This window comes from Dromiciops gliroides, chromosome 1, assembly GCF_019393635.1.
Source record: "Dromiciops gliroides isolate mDroGli1 chromosome 1, mDroGli1.pri, whole genome shotgun sequence".
NCBI lineage: Eukaryota > Metazoa > Chordata > Mammalia > Microbiotheria > Microbiotheriidae > Dromiciops > Dromiciops gliroides.
In genome coordinates, this window is record NC_057861.1 from 626,197,997 (window position 1) to 626,217,254 (window position 19,258).

Here is a 19,258-nt window from a genome sequence, read left to right on the forward strand (position 1 = left end):
CATTCTAACAACCAGGTGGTAGTAGCAGAGACTAGGCTATGTGACCAATATATATGGGTTTATCTATATGTTTATATTTATATATATATGTATATATATGCAAATAATTGACTAATTATATATATATATATATATATATATTTTTTTTTTTTTAGTGAGGCAATTGGGGTTAAGTGACTTGCCCAGGGTCACACAGCTAGTAAGTGTTAAGTGTCTGAGGCCGGATTTGAACTCAGGTACTCCTGACTCCAGGGCCGGTGCTTTATCCACTGAGCCACCTAGCCGCCCCTAATTATAATTTTATAAAACACTCAATCTCAATTTCCTCATTTGTAAAGTAGGGATAATAGCTGCCCTATATCCTAGGAACATTTTAAAGAGTAAAAAGTGTTCCACAAGGAGTTAGTAATAGTAATTATTATGCTAATAACACTTGGAGGAGAAGGAGGAGTGGGTCGTTCCCTTCTCAGGGGCTGAGTCCCCAACACCAGTTCCATCCCATAGTATCAAGATCAAGAAACACACTAAACACAGATGTTTTTACAAGTTTTTTTTAATATATATTTTTATAAACAGGTCACGTGATAAAATAGCACAAGAAACACTTACCAAATATAAGGTTATATCTTCCGCATATACAGGAGAATGAGGTTGTTATGTACAGTAAGAAAATGGTTTTCAGGGTTGATTTTTTTTTTCCTATCTCCCTTTTATTTTCCTCCTACAGTAGTTGGAAATATCACAGCTTCAGTTACTTTAATACTTTGGACCAATGAACACCTCTCCCGTTCCCCCTCCCTGACCCCACGGGGCACAAAGCAGGGGAGGGGGGTTGAGAAAACTGGCTTAGAACCAAGTCAGCCCGGAGCCCCAGGCCAGATGGTCTGACTCCGGGGGTACAGGAAAAATCTTTGGGCTGTCAAATCATTTCTCTGTTTCACTTCAACAGTATCTCTCTCTTTCTCTCTCTCTCTCTCTCTTTCTCTCTTTCTCTCTTTCTCTCTCTGTGGGGTAAGAAGTGGGGGTGGGTGGGTGAAGCTTTAGGGATAGGTTCATCTCTTCCAATTATCTCTTCGCTCCCAGGATGGTGTCTGTCCCAGGATGAAGTGAGGGGGAGCGGTGTCTCCTGGGGATCTCCTGTTTGGAATGGGAGGGGACCCAACTTCCCCTCCTCAGCTCTCTTGCTAGGCTGGTGCCAGCTTTCACTTCCAGAATCCAGGACTTCCAAATGGTTTAGGATCTTATGCGGCCATCATCAGAGACCATCTGGGGTGGGTGGAGTGGGGGTGGGGGGGGGAAGAAGTTGGGTCAGGGGTGGCCAATAAAGAAGCCCTTTTCCCCACCAAGATGCTGTGGAAGATCAGAGTTGCTGGTTGGAATTGTCCTTGGGGGCTTATGGGATTAGGGTCCCAGCCTGGGCAAGTTGGGGTGTAAATGGTTCCCAAACCCCAAAGCATGAAGACATTAGGGTTGCAGTGCTGAAAAAACCCATGCCTGCCCCATTGGGCCCTCCCAGCAGAGAGGGCTTTTGGAAGCTTAGTGGACAGAGAGAGCTTATTCCAGCACCCATAGCTGTATTTGGGGAACCCAATGGAAGCTTCTTCCTAGGAGGGGAAGGGAGGGGAGGGGAGGAGAGTAAGTGGAAGGGAAAGGTCTAGCTCTAGGCTCCAGCCCCGGTTTGGTGGCTCCTATCCCAGGGGGCAGGGAGTGGAGGAAGAAAGAGGCAATGCTCAGCACATGCCTATCTCATCTATGTGGATGAGAGATCCAGGTAAGGGGGAAGGAAGGAGCCATATCAACAACATAGTAGGTTGAGACCAGGCAGAGCCTTAGCTGGACTGATAGATGTCTGGACCCATGTGGGGTGATTATACCCAATCCCAGGAATAGGCATCCATTCAGAACCATCCCTACCCATATCTTCCATTTCCAAGCCTCATCTAGTAAACAGACTCATGGGAGTCTTTCTCTTCCACTATTCTTCTCTTTCCCTCACCCCATCCCACCCCCACCATAAGGAAGAGGATTCCAATGGCAGGGAATGTCAGTGTTTGTCTGTGGGCTTGCAGTCCTGCCTCAGGCCATGGCTCTAAATGCTGTACCCAGGTGAGGAATTTGGCCTGAGTCAATAGGGGCTCCCTGAAACAAGGAGGGCAAGGAATCAAGACGTAAAGGGGAGACTCTGAACATCCCCCCTACCACATCCTTGGCTTACCCCCAAACCTCACAGTGGTTATAGAACAGCAGAACCATCTGGGGTGGGAGTAAAAGTGAGACCTTTCGCTTCATTCTATGCTCAACACGGAATCATTCAGATTGCCTGGTGGTACTATACCTCAGTTTCCCCATGAGGGGAAACCAACACCTCTTCTCTTTGGGGAAGGTACTGTGGGATGGGAACAGAAAAACTAAATGCCTCTGTTCAAAAGCAAAGCCTAGGTGAAGCTCCTTCCCTGCCCCCAGCAACACATGCTAGACATGCCAAGTCCTTGGCCTCACTTTGGAAATGGGCCCAGTGGGGGACAAGTGAGCTAGAGGAGACAGCTGAATCTGAGAACAAGGAGGAGGAAGAGAGGGATGAAAGGGGGCAGGAAGCTAGAAGGGAAAATTGGGGAGAAATGAGAGGTGTAGGCTTTGCCTTGAGCTCTCCGGGCATTCATTCTTGCCCTGGGGAACAGAGACCTAGATTAAGGATTCTCTTCAGTACCTTCTGAAACAAAACTGGCCTTCATTAAGGGTCTATTTCCACTTGACCTCCACCCAGGACTGGGATCCAAAGGGGCTGCTCTGGCCAGAGGTCTAGGGGGAAATGGGATAGAGCTGCCTGAGCTGGGGTGGGTGGGACGGGATTTGTGCATGGGTGAACATGATTGTGGGCAGGCGTGCAGAGCAGGGCACAGAGGGGCATGCACGTATGTACCCGTGTATGTGTATGTGCTCATAGTCGAGGAAGGGGAGGGGTTCCTTCTCTCTGAAGGACAGGATGAGCCTACCACTTAGGAAACAGCATTCTGGACCATGAGGATGGAGAAAGTGGGTGGTCATTTCTCTTACCCCACTTCCCCCAGGGTATGATGCCTTCCCTGCTCTGGGAAGTCAGAGCCTCTGTCCTCATCTATCCCTAATTTCTGCCATTTATTAGCCCCTGAGGGGTCCTGGGGATAGGCTCTGTCCAGCAGCCCTCCATGACAAATGGTACCATGCCCAGCACCCGTTGGTTTAGCTGGAAGGCCTGAGACTTCAGGGTGTAGTGTGTGTGAGTGAAAGTGTGTGTGTGTGTGTGTGTGTGTGTGTGTTTTAGGGGAGGGTTTAAAGTGGGAGAACAGTTGAAAGGGGCCCTGGGTATGAGCCTCAAGAGGCTGCTTTCAGAATTTGGGTCTAGAGAAAACTGATGAGTCTGAGCCTAGATTGTGGTATCTGTGAGTGTGTGTGTGTGTGTGTGTGTACGCGTGCAAACATGTATGTAGGTTCAAAAGCAGGAATCTTCTCCTTCCTGCTCTAAAATTGTGATCCTATGATTCTCTAGGACCACCAAGGATAGATGCTGTACTACCACATAGGATAGTATACCAAAGCTACCACTGTCCTACCCCAGGAATGTAGGGACAGAAGTAGCTGAGAGCATTAGGGGTAGGAAGGCAGTAGGGGAATGATCAAGTTGCTCCTGAGCATCTGAGTAGCGATGTGTGAAATCGGGAAGCAGGGCCCCAGCTCCTGTGGCTGCCCATCCTTCTTAGCTTTAGTCAAGAGGAAGGATCAATGTCCATACCTCCCCCCTATCACTTCTTCCCCCAGCTACTGGCCTGGACCAGGGTAGCTACCTGCCCTCCCCCTTCCCCCCCCCATAGCTATTCCTGGCTTGAGTTAGTTGGCAAATTGATGCAGAGGATGGTGAGGGCAGAGCAATGGTGGAGTGGGGGAAGAGCTAGGCTGGGTCCCTAGGACTCCTAGGTCCTGTACGGAGTATGACCCAGGTCCCTGTGGGACAATGAAACTGAATGGAGAAGGGAGAAAGCTGAGTGGAGCAAGAGGGGACAAGTCCCAAGGTGGATGGGGCCAAACCCAGCCTGGCCCCTACTCTATGACCAGGCATCGGGGTAGGTGCTGGGAGAAATACTTGAAGAGCTCGGGGGTGGCTCCAGGGCAGTTGGTCAATTCCAGCTCTTCCAGTTCCTGCAACTGCACCAGGCCAGAGAGCCCCGTGGTGGTCAGCAGGGGACAGCCTGGAAGCACGAGGAGGGGCAGATGAGAGGCACAGGGCAACAAGGACCCCTTTCAGTTCCCCCACCCTAACCCAGATCTTGGGGAAATCTATGGGCTCAAGACTCCTGTTGGGAGGTCTCTAGGCCTGACCCACGGGGTGTACATTCCAAGGGCTGACCAGTCCCTTGGGACACCTCAGGTTCTGGAGTAGAGGAAGAAAGAGAGGTCCAGCCCCACCTCTGGGGAAGTAGGGTAGGGGTGGCTTCCTTATCTTGGAAGGGGTGGGGGGCATGCCACCTGGTCCCCCTTCCCACTAAGCTGCAGCTCTGCCCCCCTTCTCTAGAGGAGGCCACAGGCCAGGGAGTGTGGGCAGGGGGCAGAGAGATGGGGTGAAAAGAGAAGGGGAAGAATCTCACCTGCCAGGGAGAGGAGGCGCAAACTCCTCATGGCCAGAAGGTGTTTCAGTCCAAAGTCCTGCACCTGTGGAACCAATGGGCCTCGGTTACCATTTTTCTTCTCATGCTTCCCTTCCCTCCCTATGTTTAGAAAGAGGGGGAAACCCAGACACTGATAATACCTCCCTTCCACCTCCTTCTGTCAAGTTCTACACTTGGCTTAAAACAAACTGCTTTTCAACATATTTATTGCTCAGTTTTGTGGGGTTTTTCCCCTCTTCTTCCTCTTTTGTTTCCCTTTGTATTAAGGGATGGATCTTTGGGAGAGGGAAATGGAGAGATGTAGGGAGAAATTTGGGTGATGTGAAAAGGAAAGTTCTCAATAAAAACTGATTTTAAAAACAAAAAGAAACCAATGGGGCAGCTAGGTGGCACAGTGGATAGAGCACTGGCCCTGGAGTCAGGAGTACCTGAGTTCAAATCTGGCCTCAGACACTTAACACTTACTAGCTGTGTGACCCTGGGCAAGTCACTTAACCCCAATCGCCTCACTTAAAAAAAAAAAAAAAAAAGAAAGAAATCAATCACATAAACACTATGTGGTGGAAGTGAGGCTAGACAAAAATTTATGTGAAAAAGAACCAGAAGGAATTCTTAGTGGACTCCAAGTGAATAATGTGACCCAGGAACCAAAAATCCAATGGGAACTTAGACTCCATTAGATTATTTGAAGTGTCTGGAGCAAGGGAGGTGATATTACTTTGTCTTCTGCCTGGGTTGGACCTCCTGGGGGGTGGGGAGATTGTATCCAGCTAGGAAGGATGCTGACAAATGGAAACAGCTCCAGGACTAGATACCACGCCTCAGGAGCATTAGTTGAAGAAAAGGAGGGGCAGCTAGATGGCGCAGTGGATAGAGCACCGGCCCTGGATTCAGGAGTACCTGAGTTCGAATCCGGCCTCAGACACTTAACACTTACTAACTGTGTGACCCTGGGCAAGTCACTTAACCCCAATTGCCTCACCAAAAAAAAAAAAAAAAAAAAGAACTGAAGAAAAGGAGCATAGTTCACTTCAGCCTCAGCTAGGACAGGGAGATTTTTCCCAAGTACTTAAAAAACTATATATGTGGAAGTGGGACTAGGCTGGTCCCACCTGCCACCAATCCCTGCCAACCTGCTGGAGGGCAGAGCTAGGAGCAATGGGTGGGAAACATCAGGAAGCTGACCAGTGTCATATCGGAAATAACCATAGTGGCAATTAGAGTCCTCCAAAAGTGGAAATAGGCAGCTTACAAGAGGGTTGGAGAACTACTTTCTGGGAATGTGGTAGCAAGGATTCCTGTTCAGGTTCTGGTTGGACTCTGTCACCACTGAGGTCCCTTCTAACACTAAAATTCTATGCATTTAGGGGCAGCTAGGTGGTGCAGTGGATAAAGCACTGGTCCTGGATTCAGGAATACCTGAGTTCAAATCCTGCCTCAGACACTTGACACTTACTAGCTGTGTGACCCTGGGCAAGTCATTGCCCCGCAAAAAAAAAAAAATTAAATTAAATTCTGTGCATTTGGGCGATGTGGAAAGGTTGGGGAGGTGGGGGGAAGGAGCCTTCTAAAGTAGGAGTTCTTAACCTTTTTTGTGTCCTGAACCCCCGTGCCAGACCACTGAAACTTATGAACTTCCTTCTCAAAATAATGTTCTTAGAGTGCATAAAATAAATTACTTAGAATTACAAAGAACAATGATATTGAAATAAGACCTCGAAAGACTTACATGAATTGATGCTGAGTGAAATGAGTAGAACCAAGAGAACACTTGTACACAGTAACAACAACATTGTGTGATGATCAACTGTGATAGGCTTAGCTCTTCTCAGCAATACAATGATCCAAGACAATGCCAAAAGACTTATAGTGGAAAATGCCTTCCACATTCAGAAAAAGAACTATGGAGTCTGAATGCAGGCGAAGCATACTATTTTCACTTTTGTTGTTGCTTTTTTGTTATTGTTCTTGTTTATTCTTTCTTGAGTTTTTTTTTCTTTTGTTCTGATTAATGTGGAAATATTTAACATGATTGTAATGTATAACCTATATCAAATTGCTTGCTGGCCTTGGTAGGGGGAGGGAAGGGAGAGTAGAAGAAAAATTTAGAACTCAGAAAATATCTTTACATGTAATTGAGAAAAAATTTAAAATAAAAATAAAAACTGTTCATAACTTTTAAAAAAAGAAAGAAGGATATATTTTTCCCTATCCAAGTTCATGAGGTCTATCCATGGATCTCTCGGGGTCTGAGGACCCCAGGTGAAAAGCCCCTCTTCTAGCAGTAGCATCAGTTGAGTGAGGTATGGGGCCAGGGCAGAATAAGGTAATACAAGAAAATCCTGGGAAAGATTTGTTCCAAGAAGGCTACCCCAATGCCTCCTATGAGGCTTGTTCCTTTGAAAGGCCCTTGACTCTAGGCAGTTAAGTTTGGAGGTAGAAAAGAAACTCCAAGTGGGCCTATCCAGGCCTCTCTGACTCCATACCTTTCTGTGAGATAACACAGGGGAAGGGGAACCCCTACCTGACAGCACCATCGTAGGTAGAGGCTTCGGAGTGAAGACATGGTGGACAGGTAGCTGAGTCCAGTGTCTGTGATTCGAACACACCTGTAGGACCAGACCAGAAGGATATCTACCTGGGATCAAGGTGAACATAGATGACTCTTCTTTCTCCAACCTACTTTCCCCAAGCCTCATCTGTAAAATGGGGATCCTATTATTTGAACTATTTATTTCTCAATGAGTTTTGAGGAGCACCATGGAAATATTAACTTTTCTCTTTTTCCTAGGAGACAATGCCCTGGCAAGGAAGGCTTTGGATACAGCTTCAATGACACAGTCACTCAAATGAAGAGAGGAACCCTGTCCCAAGGTCTCCTGACTATATATTGACAAAGGACTCCCAGAGAAATTTGGTGTCATTCCCTATGTGATAGAACGTAGGTGGGAATCAGGAAACTTGATTCTTGGCTTTGTCATTCATTAGCTGTGTGTTCCTGGATGAGTCACTTATCCTCCTTTAGACTCAGTTTCCCCATCTGTAAAATGGTCATAATACTTGTACTGCCTACCTGACAAGGGCTGTTGGTGGAACCATGCTTTGTCAACTTAAAGGGATACAGAAATGTAAATTTTAAAAGAAATTATTTTCACTCCTTTTTATTCACTGTATAGGTCCCTGGTTACTCCATCTTCTGTTTAGCTTTCCCTTCAAAGACTATCAGAAGTTTTCAGGGCCTTATTCCCACCAGCCTGGACTTCCTCTTACTCCTGGAATGACCCTAAGTACCAGAGAGGTTGGAATGTTCAGCCTAGGATAACAGAGGCCCTGAAACTCAGAGGAAGTAGACACTTTGGAGTCTGTTACTGCCTGTGCTCATGCACCTGTGCTATTCTTGTCCTTTCTTTTGACTCATACCCACCACTCCTGGTCATACCTGTCAAGCACCAGCTCCTCGAGTTTGTGCAGGTCACAAGCAATATACTCTAGGGCCATGTCAGTAATCCGGGGGCACCAAGACAGGTCGAGGCTGCGGAGCTTTCGAAGATTCTCAGCCACAAGCTCCACCCCATCATCCGTGACTTTTGAACAGCCAGAGAGACTGAGGGAAGTCAGGTTGGGCAGGCTGTGCACCATGTTGACCACGCCATGGTTGGTGATCTCCCAGCAGGAGTGCAGCCGCAGGGTGTGGGTGGTGTAGCCCTGCTTGGCCGTGAAGTAGGCCAGGGCTGTGTCCGTGACGTGGTACGCTTGCAGGCTCAGCTCAGCCAGGTTGGGCAGCAACTGGGAAATTGCGGCAATGGCATCATCGGCCACATTGATGCAGTCGCTGACGCTCAACGATGTGATTCGGGCATTGAGGCTGGACCACAATCCTGCCTCTGTAAAGTCGTTGCAACCAGACAGCTCCAGACGAACTACCCCTTGCATCTGCTCTAGCATTACCTGCAAGGGGGTATGGCAAGAAGAACAGTGTTAAGGAACTCCTAGTCCTGTCTCCCCATGCCAGGTTCCTTTGGGCTCCCCAAATCCCTTTCATACCTTTCTTCAAAGGACTTAGCACCAATAGAACTGTTACCAGCTTAATCACTTTAGCCATTTTGGTCTCTACATTAGAGTCCCTAGGCCATTTTAGGTCTTGGCTAGGATCCTGAAATCCAGTTTGTACAGGTACCCCCCTGCCTTAGCCAGGTTCTTATCATTCATTGTCCCTGGAAACACCTTGGTTTTTGCTCTAGTCCTTTGCTCAGGCCATAATCCCTGCATGGAAGACCCTTCCTACCTCTCACTTCTCTTCTCCTACTTCAAAGCCCAGTTTGAATTTTGCTTCCTTGGGGAAGACCTTCCAAATCACTTCAAGTGACAGTGATTTCTCTTTCTGAACAGCTCACCAAAGCACTTACTGATGGCCCTGAACCTATAGCATTTGGCATTGTTGTTGTTGTTCAACTTTCCATGTGCATGTGACTTATCTCCCCACCTAGATGATGTGCTCTCCAAGGCAGGGACCAAGTTTCATATTTCTTTGTATCAACCCCCTGCCTAGCTAAGCCTCACCCCAGCACTGTGCCAAGCATCTATTAGGTGCCCAGTGAAGACCACTGTTAGATGAATGAATGAGTGAATGAATGCTGTGATCGTCTGACATGACCCCTTAACTTTCCTATGAGACATCTTTTTCCATATAATGACATCAAGATTTTCATGTACTGACCTTCTCACCTTTCTCCTACCCCTCTGTCTTCACTTCTTTCCTCTCTTCATTGATGGCCTTTCCTTCCTTCCTCTACCTCCTCTACTTCCCTCCTCTTGCCTGCCCTCTTGTTCCTTCCCTTTGCTTTCCTTCCCCTTCTCCTCCTCTTCCCTTTCTCTAGCAAATTAGATATGCAGCTGTAAGATCTCAGAGAAAAGAGTTGCTCTATTTCATTCCAAACCTCCGTTTTTGTCACCTGTAAAATGAGGGCTGTGTTAGACAGGATGGCATAATGGACAATCAGCCCTGGAGTCAGAAAGACCTGGTTCTCCCTGTGACACATGCTAGTTACAAGACCCTGTTCAAGTCCCCTAAGTTCTCAAATCCTCAGGCAACTCTCTAAAATTAGAAATTTCAGAATTGTTGCAGAGATCCCCTCACTGGGAGTCTCCTATGGGGCCTATGTCAATGAAATCACAGATTCAATCAAAAAGAAAGATTTGGACTAGATGATTCTTTTCTTGTGGGGGGGGGGGCGAGGCAATTGGGGTTAAGTGACTTGCCCACGGTCACACAGCTAGTAAGTGTTAAGTGTCTGAGGCCAGATTTGAACTCAGGTCCTCCTGACTCCAGAGCCAGTGCTCTATCCACTGTGCCACCTAGCTGCCCCTAGATGATTCTTAAGGTCACTAACAGTTCTAAATTTTCTTGATTCTAAGAACTTCCCTAGTCCAGAGTCTAGCACCTCCTATCTAGATCACTCTATAAACCATAGCTCCCCCTTCTACTGTCTGCTTCTTTCCTGAGTTCACGTGTCCCCCCATCTCCATATCCAGAATCCCCCAAGTCTGCCCATTCCCATTCTAGGCTGTGTGGGGAGCAGGGAGGGCACTCTGTCCATCCCTGCCCTTCTCCAGGCTTCCCTTTGTGATGCCTGATTCTCAGTCCCTCCTAATGTCCTCTCTTCCCCCCTCCTTCTCAGAGGGCTCCTCTACTCTACCCAGCAGCAAGCATGGCACAACATCTGCCTTATGCAGACACCCATAGCCCCTACCTCTAGCCCAGCATCAGTGATAGTAGAACGCTTGAGGCTCATGGACTTGACACCTTTCTTTGACAGAGAGTAGTTGTCAATGAATTCACAAATGTCCAGGTCCGAGACACCAACAAGGCAGAAGCCATCAAAGCCGCGTGTGGCAAAACCCTGCAAGTTCACGAATTCCTTCTCCCCACCAGGAAGCACATTGTATAGCTCCTTGGCGTGCAGCACTGGGGTGAGGCCCACCCAGAACTTGGGTTGGTAGAGCACCCTCCGCCAGGCTTTGCACACTTGGGCCAGCACACACTTCTCACAGGCTGAGAAGTAGCAGAAGAGGCCATTAAGGATCTTCTCATCCACAGCCAGGGGCTGCCTCTCTATGGGGGATGTGGGAGCCTGGCCAGGGCTCTCACCAGAGGACAGTCCAGCTGCAAGGGGCTCAGAGGAAGGGCACGGCCCCCCTGCCAAGGTGGCTAAGGAGAGGGGGGACGCCAGGCTGGGTGGGGGTCGTTCGGCGGGCACTGGGAAGGCTGGGCTGGTGAGGGCAGGCACGGGGGGCAGCTGGCAGAGTCGGTTCTTCACAGCAGGGGTCCCTTTGGTGATGCTGGCAGAGCTGAGGCCGTTGGGCTGACTGGCAAGCTTTACCAGGCCATTCCGGGGCAAGCATGGGGGCTTGGTGTTGCCGTCGCTCTGGTTCGACATCTTCCACACTCACTCTGCAGATAAAACAGGAAGTAGGGAGAAGCAGAGGTCTGATGAAGAGAAGAGGGGAGGGGAGCCTTGGTGTAGGCCAGAAAGAGTTGGGGATACTGATCTGTCAGATCTAAGGCCTCTAAGGTAACCTGGGCCTAACATGGGTGATCTCAAATGAGCTGTTTGACAGATTGGGAATCCCTCTATTCTCACCCCATTTGGAGGAAAGATTAAAGTAATAAGGATTACAGAGGCTAGAGAGAATTGGGGTGGTTGTTACCTGGAGAAGACTAAAGTAAAATCTCTAGGTCTCTGGAAGGCACTCGGGTACAGGCTCATCCACAAGGAGAAGGAAAGTGCTTGGAGTCCTGTGGCAAATGGACTCTGAACAGTGGGACCAGAACTGTAGAGAAGAAATCCTTTGCAGATCTACCCAGAACAGTGAACCCTTCCAGAAAGGAATAAGGAATGATCACTGGAGGGGCAGCTAGGTGGCACAGTGGATAGAGCACTGGCTTTGGATTCAGGAGGACCTGAGTTCAAATCTGACCTCAGACACTTAACACTTACTAGCTGTGTGACCCTGGGCAAGTCACTTAACCCCAATTGCCTCACTGAAAGAAAAAAAAAAGAAAAAAAAAAGGAATGATCACTGGAAGGAAAAGAGCCCTTGGGGCCAGCCATCCGGGACCCCAGCTGGGACCACTCAGACCAAATTCATGAATTGGAAGTGTTGCATGTACATGTTGTAGGGGGCCACTTGTGGCAGGAAAAGTCCCTCCATAAAGTGTTCTAGAGAAATCTCTGTTCCAGTTCAATCCAGATCAATCCTGTACTTGCCATGAAGATGATCAATGGAGGTTTCTTTTTTCTTCTTCTTCTTTTTTTTTTCTAGGCAATGGGGGTTAAGTGACTTGCCCAGGGTCACACAGCTAGTAAGTGTCAAGTGTCTGAGGCCAGATTTGAACTCAGGTACTCCTGAATCCAGGGCCAGTGCTTTAACCACTGTGCCATCTAGCTGCCCCCCTGGAGGTTTCAAATGACCCATATTCCTCACCCCACCTGAGCTTTCCTTGGCATGGGGGAGGTGGGTGGCAGGGGTGAGGCCCAGAAGGAAGGTATACAAGAACCTGAGCTGATCCTGGGATGTGGGTTTGGAGAGGGTTTCATTTCAAAGCCAGAGAGCCCATCCTGCCAAGAGAGATGATTTACATATGCTGTTCCCTTCCCCCCTCCAAGAGGAACCTTGCTTCAGTAGCCTCCTCCCCTAGGTACTCCACCCCCACTTAGTCCTGGTGACAGGTGGGCTATCCCAAGCCTGCTGTGGTATAGGCAGAGTCCTGATCCCTGGAGACTCTGAAATTGGATACAGGAAAACTGAGAGGGTTCTTCCCATCTGTCCCTTAGTCTATTCCCTTTCCTGCCTCCCCACCCCTTACCCCCCACCCCAACCAGACTTCTCTGCCAGAAGTCTCCCTCAGATTCTAAATATGAGCTCAAGATTGAGAGCCCGGGATCCTGTGGCCAAACTCAGGTCCCTGCTCTAAAATTTGATGAGTATGGGCTGGGGGACCAGAGCTCCAGATTCCCTTTGCTGTCATTGATTTCTTATCACATGGCTCCTTCAGCCCAGCCCAGCCCTATGCCAGAGATGGTTTCCAGGAATCAGAGACTTCCCCCACCCAAGATACCATCTCAGCTCCGACCCAGCTAAATGTCCTAACCTGGGCTTTTAAGGTGAGACTGTCAAACCCATGGACACAGGCATTTTGGGACTACTTTCTGGGACAAAATTCCCCTTCTCCTCTTTCCTAAGATGAACCCCAGGGGTAACAAGCCATCCTGCTCCCAGTCCCTCAGTCAAGCTTCAAGAAACAACAGTAACCAAATCCCACTCTGAGATAATGAGCCCAGAGGAAGTCAGACTAGAAGAGGGCAGCAGGCCAGGAAGGAGTGTTTCTTTCCTGCACTTTTCCAAGAAGGGGTTGTGACAGAAGTCCCTGGGGAGTAGCTTGGCCTGCTAAGAAATCTGTCAGGCCCCAGAGACCACCTGCAGGCTGTCCCTGTCTGGTTAAAAAGACTAAACGTGGGGCAGCTAGATGGCGCAGTGGTTAAAGCACCGGCCCTGGACTCAGGAGTACCTGAGTTCAAATCCGGCCTCAGACACTTGACATTTACTAGCTGTGTGACCGTGGGCAAGTCACTTAACCCCCGTTGCCTAAAAAAAAAAAAAAAAAAAGACTAAACGTTCTTGGTGGAAACCCATCCTCTTGGTTTGGGGCCCCCATTTCCCTGCCTGGAGGTGGAAGATGGTGGATGATGAGTCAAACTAGAGCCAGACTTGGGTATCCGCCTCCTCCTTTTGCCACAGCTGATCTCGCCCCCACCCTTAACTTCAGCCTCAAGCTCTTGGGCACCAAAGCCGATCCAAGCTTAGTTAGCAGTCCCTGGTTTCTGACTCAAGCAGGGATGTGAGACAGCATCAGCAATAGGAAGAGAATCCTCTCCTTAGTGCAGATACTGGAGTCCTTTATATCTTCTCATTGTCTCAGAGCATCACCCTGTCTCTCTCCTTAGGCTAGTAATGGTGTAGAAACTATGAGTACAACCATGTGAGCACCATGGATTAAGAATAATTCTGAGGGGCAGCTAGGTGGCACAGTGAATAGAGCACAGGCCCTGGAGTCAGGAGGACCTGATTTCAAATCTGGCCTCAGACACTTGACACTTACTAGCTGTGTGACCCTGGGCAAGTCACTTAACCCCTCATTGCTTTGCAAAAGAAAAAGAATAATTCTGAGGGGCAGCTAGGTGGCACAGTAGATAGAGCACAGGCCCTGGAGTCAGGAGGACCTGAGTTCAAATCTGGCCTCAGACACTTGACACTTACTAGCTGTGTGACCCTGGGCAAGTCACTTAACCCCTCATTGCTTTGCAAAAAAAAAAAAGAATAATTCTGAGGGGCAGCTAGGTGGCCCAGTAGATAGAGCACAGGCCCTGGAGTCAGGAGGACCTGAGTTCAAATCTGGCCTCAGACACTTGACACTTACTAGCTGTGTGACCCTAGGCAAGTCACTTAACCCCAATTGCCTCGCCAAAAAAAAAAGAATAATTCTGACCATTCAAAGTATAATAAAAAATAACTATATTACATTTGTTAGGGTTTTGCTACTAAATTGCTTCCTAGCCTTTATAGATACCACTTTCCAGTGGTTCCCCTTTGCGCATCAAATGAAAGATAAATTTATTAGCATTCAAAGCCCTCCACAACTTAGCCCCACTCCACTTTTCCTTATGTTGCTGCTCCCCTACACAATGCTGTCTCAACTAAACTAGTTCTCTAAATATATTCCCTACTTTCCTGTCTCTGAGCTTTTATTTACACTATTACCTCCACATGGAGTTCCCTAAGGACCTATCAATCTCTCTCTGCCCAAATTCTACCAATATTTCAAGGCCCAGCCCAGACATTTTCTCCTCCCAGAAGCCTTTTCTGGTCCCTCCAAGTGGGAGTAATCTCTGTGTCTTCTTAATTCTCATAGCATTTTATTGTATTTCTCTTAGGACATGCATTACTTTCTACCTTATATCATAGTTATTTGTGTTATATTCAACTCAACAAACTTTTATTAAGGGCTTACTATGCCTGTTGTGCTTATCTCCCCAGCTAGACTAGACATTCCATGAAGACAGGGGCTGTCTTTTGCATTCCAGTAGCCTTTCACAGCACTTAGCTCTGGGCCCTGTATGTAAAGGATACATATTAAACATGGGCACTCTCTTCACTCTCACAATTTCTTGGAGAGGAATGGAGGTTATTTTTCCCATTTGGTAGTTAGGTAGCTGAAAGCCCAAAAGAAGGTAAAAGGAGTAAACCAAAAGAGGAACTGTGATAAAAAAAAAAAAACAAGTCTTCTATGATGATAGGCAAAGTTTCTGCCCAAGAAGCCAGGATTGGTGGGATTGGAAGACAGAGCTCTGAACATTCTTTCATTTCTGTTCCTTCCCAAGCTGCGCACACTGAAGCCCAGTTGGTAACTTATTTAGCTCTTCTATGCTTCTGTTTCTTCCTCCATAAATCCTCCCTGGCTATTGAACTCAGAGGGGGTAGTGGGGATTAGGCACTTGGTGAGCTGAGGATGAAAGGGGCTGGATAATTAGCTGGTGTGATTATTGCCATGCCTGCTGTGGTCCCATAGCAAATTCCTTTCTGACTCCTACTCTGCAGAGAAGGGCTCTCCTGCCTCCCGCCTCTCATTCTGGCCTTGGATTCTCTAGCTGAGAAGTATTTGCCTAGGGATAGAGAGCTCTAATCTGCCAGTGACTCATTCCTATTGCTTAACCTTGACCAGAAGCCCAATACCCCTTTTGGGGCCACATAATCATTTTCCCAGCAACCTCTGGTGCCATCTTTGCAGAGTTAGGCCTTTCAGTGGGAAATAAAGAGCTGGTGAAGAGATGGTCTCAGTGACTAAGATCCTGGCATCCTGCTGACTTTCTTAAGAATAAGAAACTTTCCCTTGGGCTCCTTAAATAGCCAGTTATATCTACAGTTTGGAAGGATCTCTAATCCATCCGTAGAGACATGGGCAAAGAAATTCTCTTCTTGGGTCAGAGGTTCTTTCAGGAGCCTGAAAACCCAGCTCAAAGTTTCTTCCCTCCAGGGGATCTTCCCAGAAGTCCACACCGGTCCCTCCCTCCTCTGACTTCAGTCCATGTGATCCTGTTTGACACTCGATTGTAAATTGCTATTCTTCTCTAATAGTTTTTGTTGTTGTTGTTTAATGTGTGGGTGAGGCTAGTTTTCCTAAAAAGTAAGTTCCAGCTTCTCTGAGAGAAGGGGGCTGGCATTTTCTACTTTCCCTGCTTCCCCCAACAGCAAGAAATACTAAGTAGAAAAACCTTGGAGTCTAAAGACCTGCATTCAAGGCTCTGTTTTGCCACTTACTGACTCTGTGGTCTTAACCCAGTCATTTCCCCAGTTTGGGCCTCTGTCTCTCTCTTCATCTGCAAAATTTGGAGTTTGGACTAAATGACCTTTCAGATCCCTTCCTCCATTAACATTCTTTTAGTTTTTAAGACATAGGAGGCCCTGGGGCAGCTAGGTGGCGAAGTAGATAGAGCACTGGCCCTGGAGTCAGGAGGACCTGAGTTCAAATCCAGTCTCAGACACTTAACACTTACTAGCTGTGTGACCCTGGGCAAGTCACTTAACCCCAATTGCCTCACTTAAAAAAAAAAGACATAGGAGGCCCTGGGCAAGTCACTTAACCCCAATTGCCTCACTAAAAAAAAAGACATAGGAGGGATAGAGATGTACAAAATATAGAATCAAAAGGATATTCACATGATGGTTATAATCACTAATTGCTATAGTGTTTCCCTGAGTCCCTCCCCTCACCAACACTTAGCTGTGGGTTTAGTGCCATCTTTTGGGCATAGCCCTATGTCAACAGACAGTGGCTGAGATTTGAGGATCCACAAGCACTCTATAAACCTTTCCAAACCACCTGGGAAGTGAGTAGGAGGACATGAATAGCAGGAATAGAAAACTATAGACAGGAAAGATGCTTATGCTAGAGGGCACAGAAAAGTTAAAACTTGAAGCCTGGACTTTCTCTTCCTCGATGGCCATCTACCACCTACCATCCCAATTCCTTTTTTAATAACTTGGAGGTAACTAGAAGTCCTGCCAAATCGATGAATGTGAGACTCCCTAAAAAATGCCAGTTTTACACTCCAGGGCTAGGAAGACTCTTTACAGAAATTACATAGCTGTCTCCTTCCTTCTCTCCTCTTTCTTTACATCTCAAAGGAGGGGCTGCTAAGTGGTACAGTGGATAAAGCACTGGCACTGGATTCAGGAGGACCTAAGTTCAAATCTGGCCTCAGACACTTGACACTTACTAGCTGTGTGACCTTGAGCAAGTCACTTAACCCTCATTGCCCCACCAAGAAAAAAAAAAGAATGATAGTCACATCTCAAAGGAGTTGGACATAGTGCGGGACTAGGATCTTATATGTTGGGTGAGATCTTTGTTCTTTTAGCCCTTTTCCCAAATGATAACCTCCTGGGTTCTTTGTGATCAGTGAATCACCTTCAATTGGTTATGTCAAAAAAAATATGCATTACCATACTTTTGACCACTCTGAATGTTCCCTTCCTACTTGTGTGAAACTCACCAAAAGAGGTGGTTTGGTATAGGACAAAGAGTCTAGGGCTAGGAGTCAGAATTGGGTTCCGGTCTTGGTTCTGACACTCATTAACCTTGCAACTTAGGGTAAACTATTTCTCCTTTCTGGGCCTTGGTTTCCTCATCTGTAAAACTGTAAGAGAATATGGGGCAGCTAGGTGGCGCAGTGGATAGAGCACTGGCCCTGCATTCAGGAGGACCCGAGTTCAAATCCGGCCTCAGACACTTAATTACTAGCTGTGTGACCCTGGGCAAGTCACTTAACCCCAATTGCCAAAACAAAAAACAAAACAAAACAAAACTGTAAGAGAATAATACTTGCCCTATAGATCTCTCCAGAATTTAACACTATTGACTACCCTCTTCACTTGAATCCTTTCTTCTCTCTGAGTTGTTATGCACTGCTCTTTTTTTTTTTTGCACTGCTCTTTCTTGATCAGTTCTCTCTCTTGCTACTCATATGACCACTCTTTCCTAGTTTCTTTTGCTGTATCATCCTCAGTCATGTCTCATCCCCTAACTATTGGTATAATCCAAAGCTCTGTTCTAGGCCCCCTTCCTTTTCTAGCTCTATCCTGTCTGAAACAATGACTTCATCAGATTCAGTGGATCAACTCTATGAAATGACTCCTAATTCAGCCCTAGTTTCTCTCCTGTGCTCTGTTCCTACATCATCAACTGCCATGGGGACATTTTGAACTGTATATCCTATAGGCTTCTCAAACTTAATATGTCCACAACAGAACTCATCTTTTCCCCCAAACCCATCTCTCTTTTAAACTTCCGTATTTCTGTCAAATACATTACCATCCTTCCAGTCACCCCAGTTTCAAAAACTTCAGTGTCATTCTCAACTCCTCATTCTCACTTAGTCCATGTAGCCAAATCTGTGGAGGAAGTTCCCACACAACAATCAAATTCCTTGATGTTTTGAACAATATATCTTGCAGACGTGTCAAGCTCAACATATCTGAAACCGACCATTGTCTCTCCCCCAAAACCAACCCTCTTTTGTTTTTTGTTTTGTTTTGTTTTTGTGGGGCAATGAGGGTGAAGTGACTTGCCCAAGGTCACACAGCTAGTGTCACGTGTCTGGGGCTGGATTTAAACCCAGGTCCTCCTGAATCCCAGGCTGGTGCTTTATCCACTGCACCACCTAGCTGCCCCCAACCCTCTTCTGAATATCAGTATTTCTGTCAAAGATGCAGCCATCCTTCCAGTCACCCATCTCTGAAAACTCATCGTAATTCTCAATGCCTCATACTTCCTCATCCCAACATATCCGATCCATAGCTAACTCTTGCTATTTCTACCTTCACACCTCCACAAGATCTCTAGCATCTGTACCCTTCTCTCCCACTACAGAATCACTGCCCTAGTTCAGGTCCTTATCACCTCTCTCCTGGCCAGGTGCATCATACTCTAATTGATCTCCACCCTTCATGTCTTGCCTGACTTTCAGTCCATCCTCCACTTAGCTAACAGAGTGATTTTCCTAAGGTTAGGGTCTGGGCATATCACTCCCCTGCTCAAACTCAATGGTGCCACATTACCTCTATAATCATGCATAAACTACTCTTTTGGCATCTAAAATCCTTCACACACTGGACCGCAAATATATTTTCCAGTCTTATTGGACATTAAGCCCATTCATGCACTCTATGGCCTCAGAAGGTAAAACTAGTTTTACTCTTCTTCACTTGACACTCCATCTCCCATCTCCATGCCTTTGCAGTGGCTGTCTCCCATGCCTGTAACATTCTCTCTTCACTTCTGCCTCTTAGACTCCCTAGCATCTTTCAATATTCAATTAGTGCCACCTTCTATAGGAGATATTTCCTGATCACCCCAACTACTAGTGTCCTCAATAAACTTTAATCTATTTTGCATGTATTCATACATGTATATATTGCATTTCATATTCATATGTATTTTTGTTTGTTTGTTTTGTTTGTTTTTGTGGGGCAAGGAGGGTTAAGTGACTAGCCCAGGGTCA

At 47.1% G+C, this 19,258-nt stretch overlaps 1 protein-coding gene across 2 annotated transcripts in view; it reads right to left on the reverse strand.

Annotated features, from left to right (window-relative positions):
• Positions 1-537: 537 nt before the first annotated feature.
• The window catches only part of FBXL16 (F-box and leucine rich repeat protein 16), a 30,793-nt gene continuing 12,072 nt past the window's right edge, over positions 538-19,258 (reverse strand). Inside the window, exons 2-7 of one of the 2 annotated variants that reach the window (XM_043970749.1) lie at positions 11,349-11,516; positions 10,391-11,091; positions 8,080-8,588; positions 7,165-7,249; positions 4,620-4,683; positions 538-4,223 (exon numbers count right to left, since the gene is read on the reverse strand). In XM_043970749.1, the coding sequence (XP_043826684.1) occupies positions 4,075-4,223; positions 4,620-4,683; positions 7,165-7,249; positions 8,080-8,588; positions 10,391-11,077 (1,494 nt within the window). In that variant the 5' untranslated portion in view covers positions 11,078-11,091; positions 11,349-11,516 and the 3' untranslated portion in view covers positions 538-4,074. The remainder of the gene's footprint in view (positions 4,224-4,619; positions 4,684-7,164; positions 7,250-8,079; positions 8,589-10,390; positions 11,092-11,348; positions 11,517-19,258) is intronic. The other variant, XM_043970741.1, reaches the window with a different exon arrangement.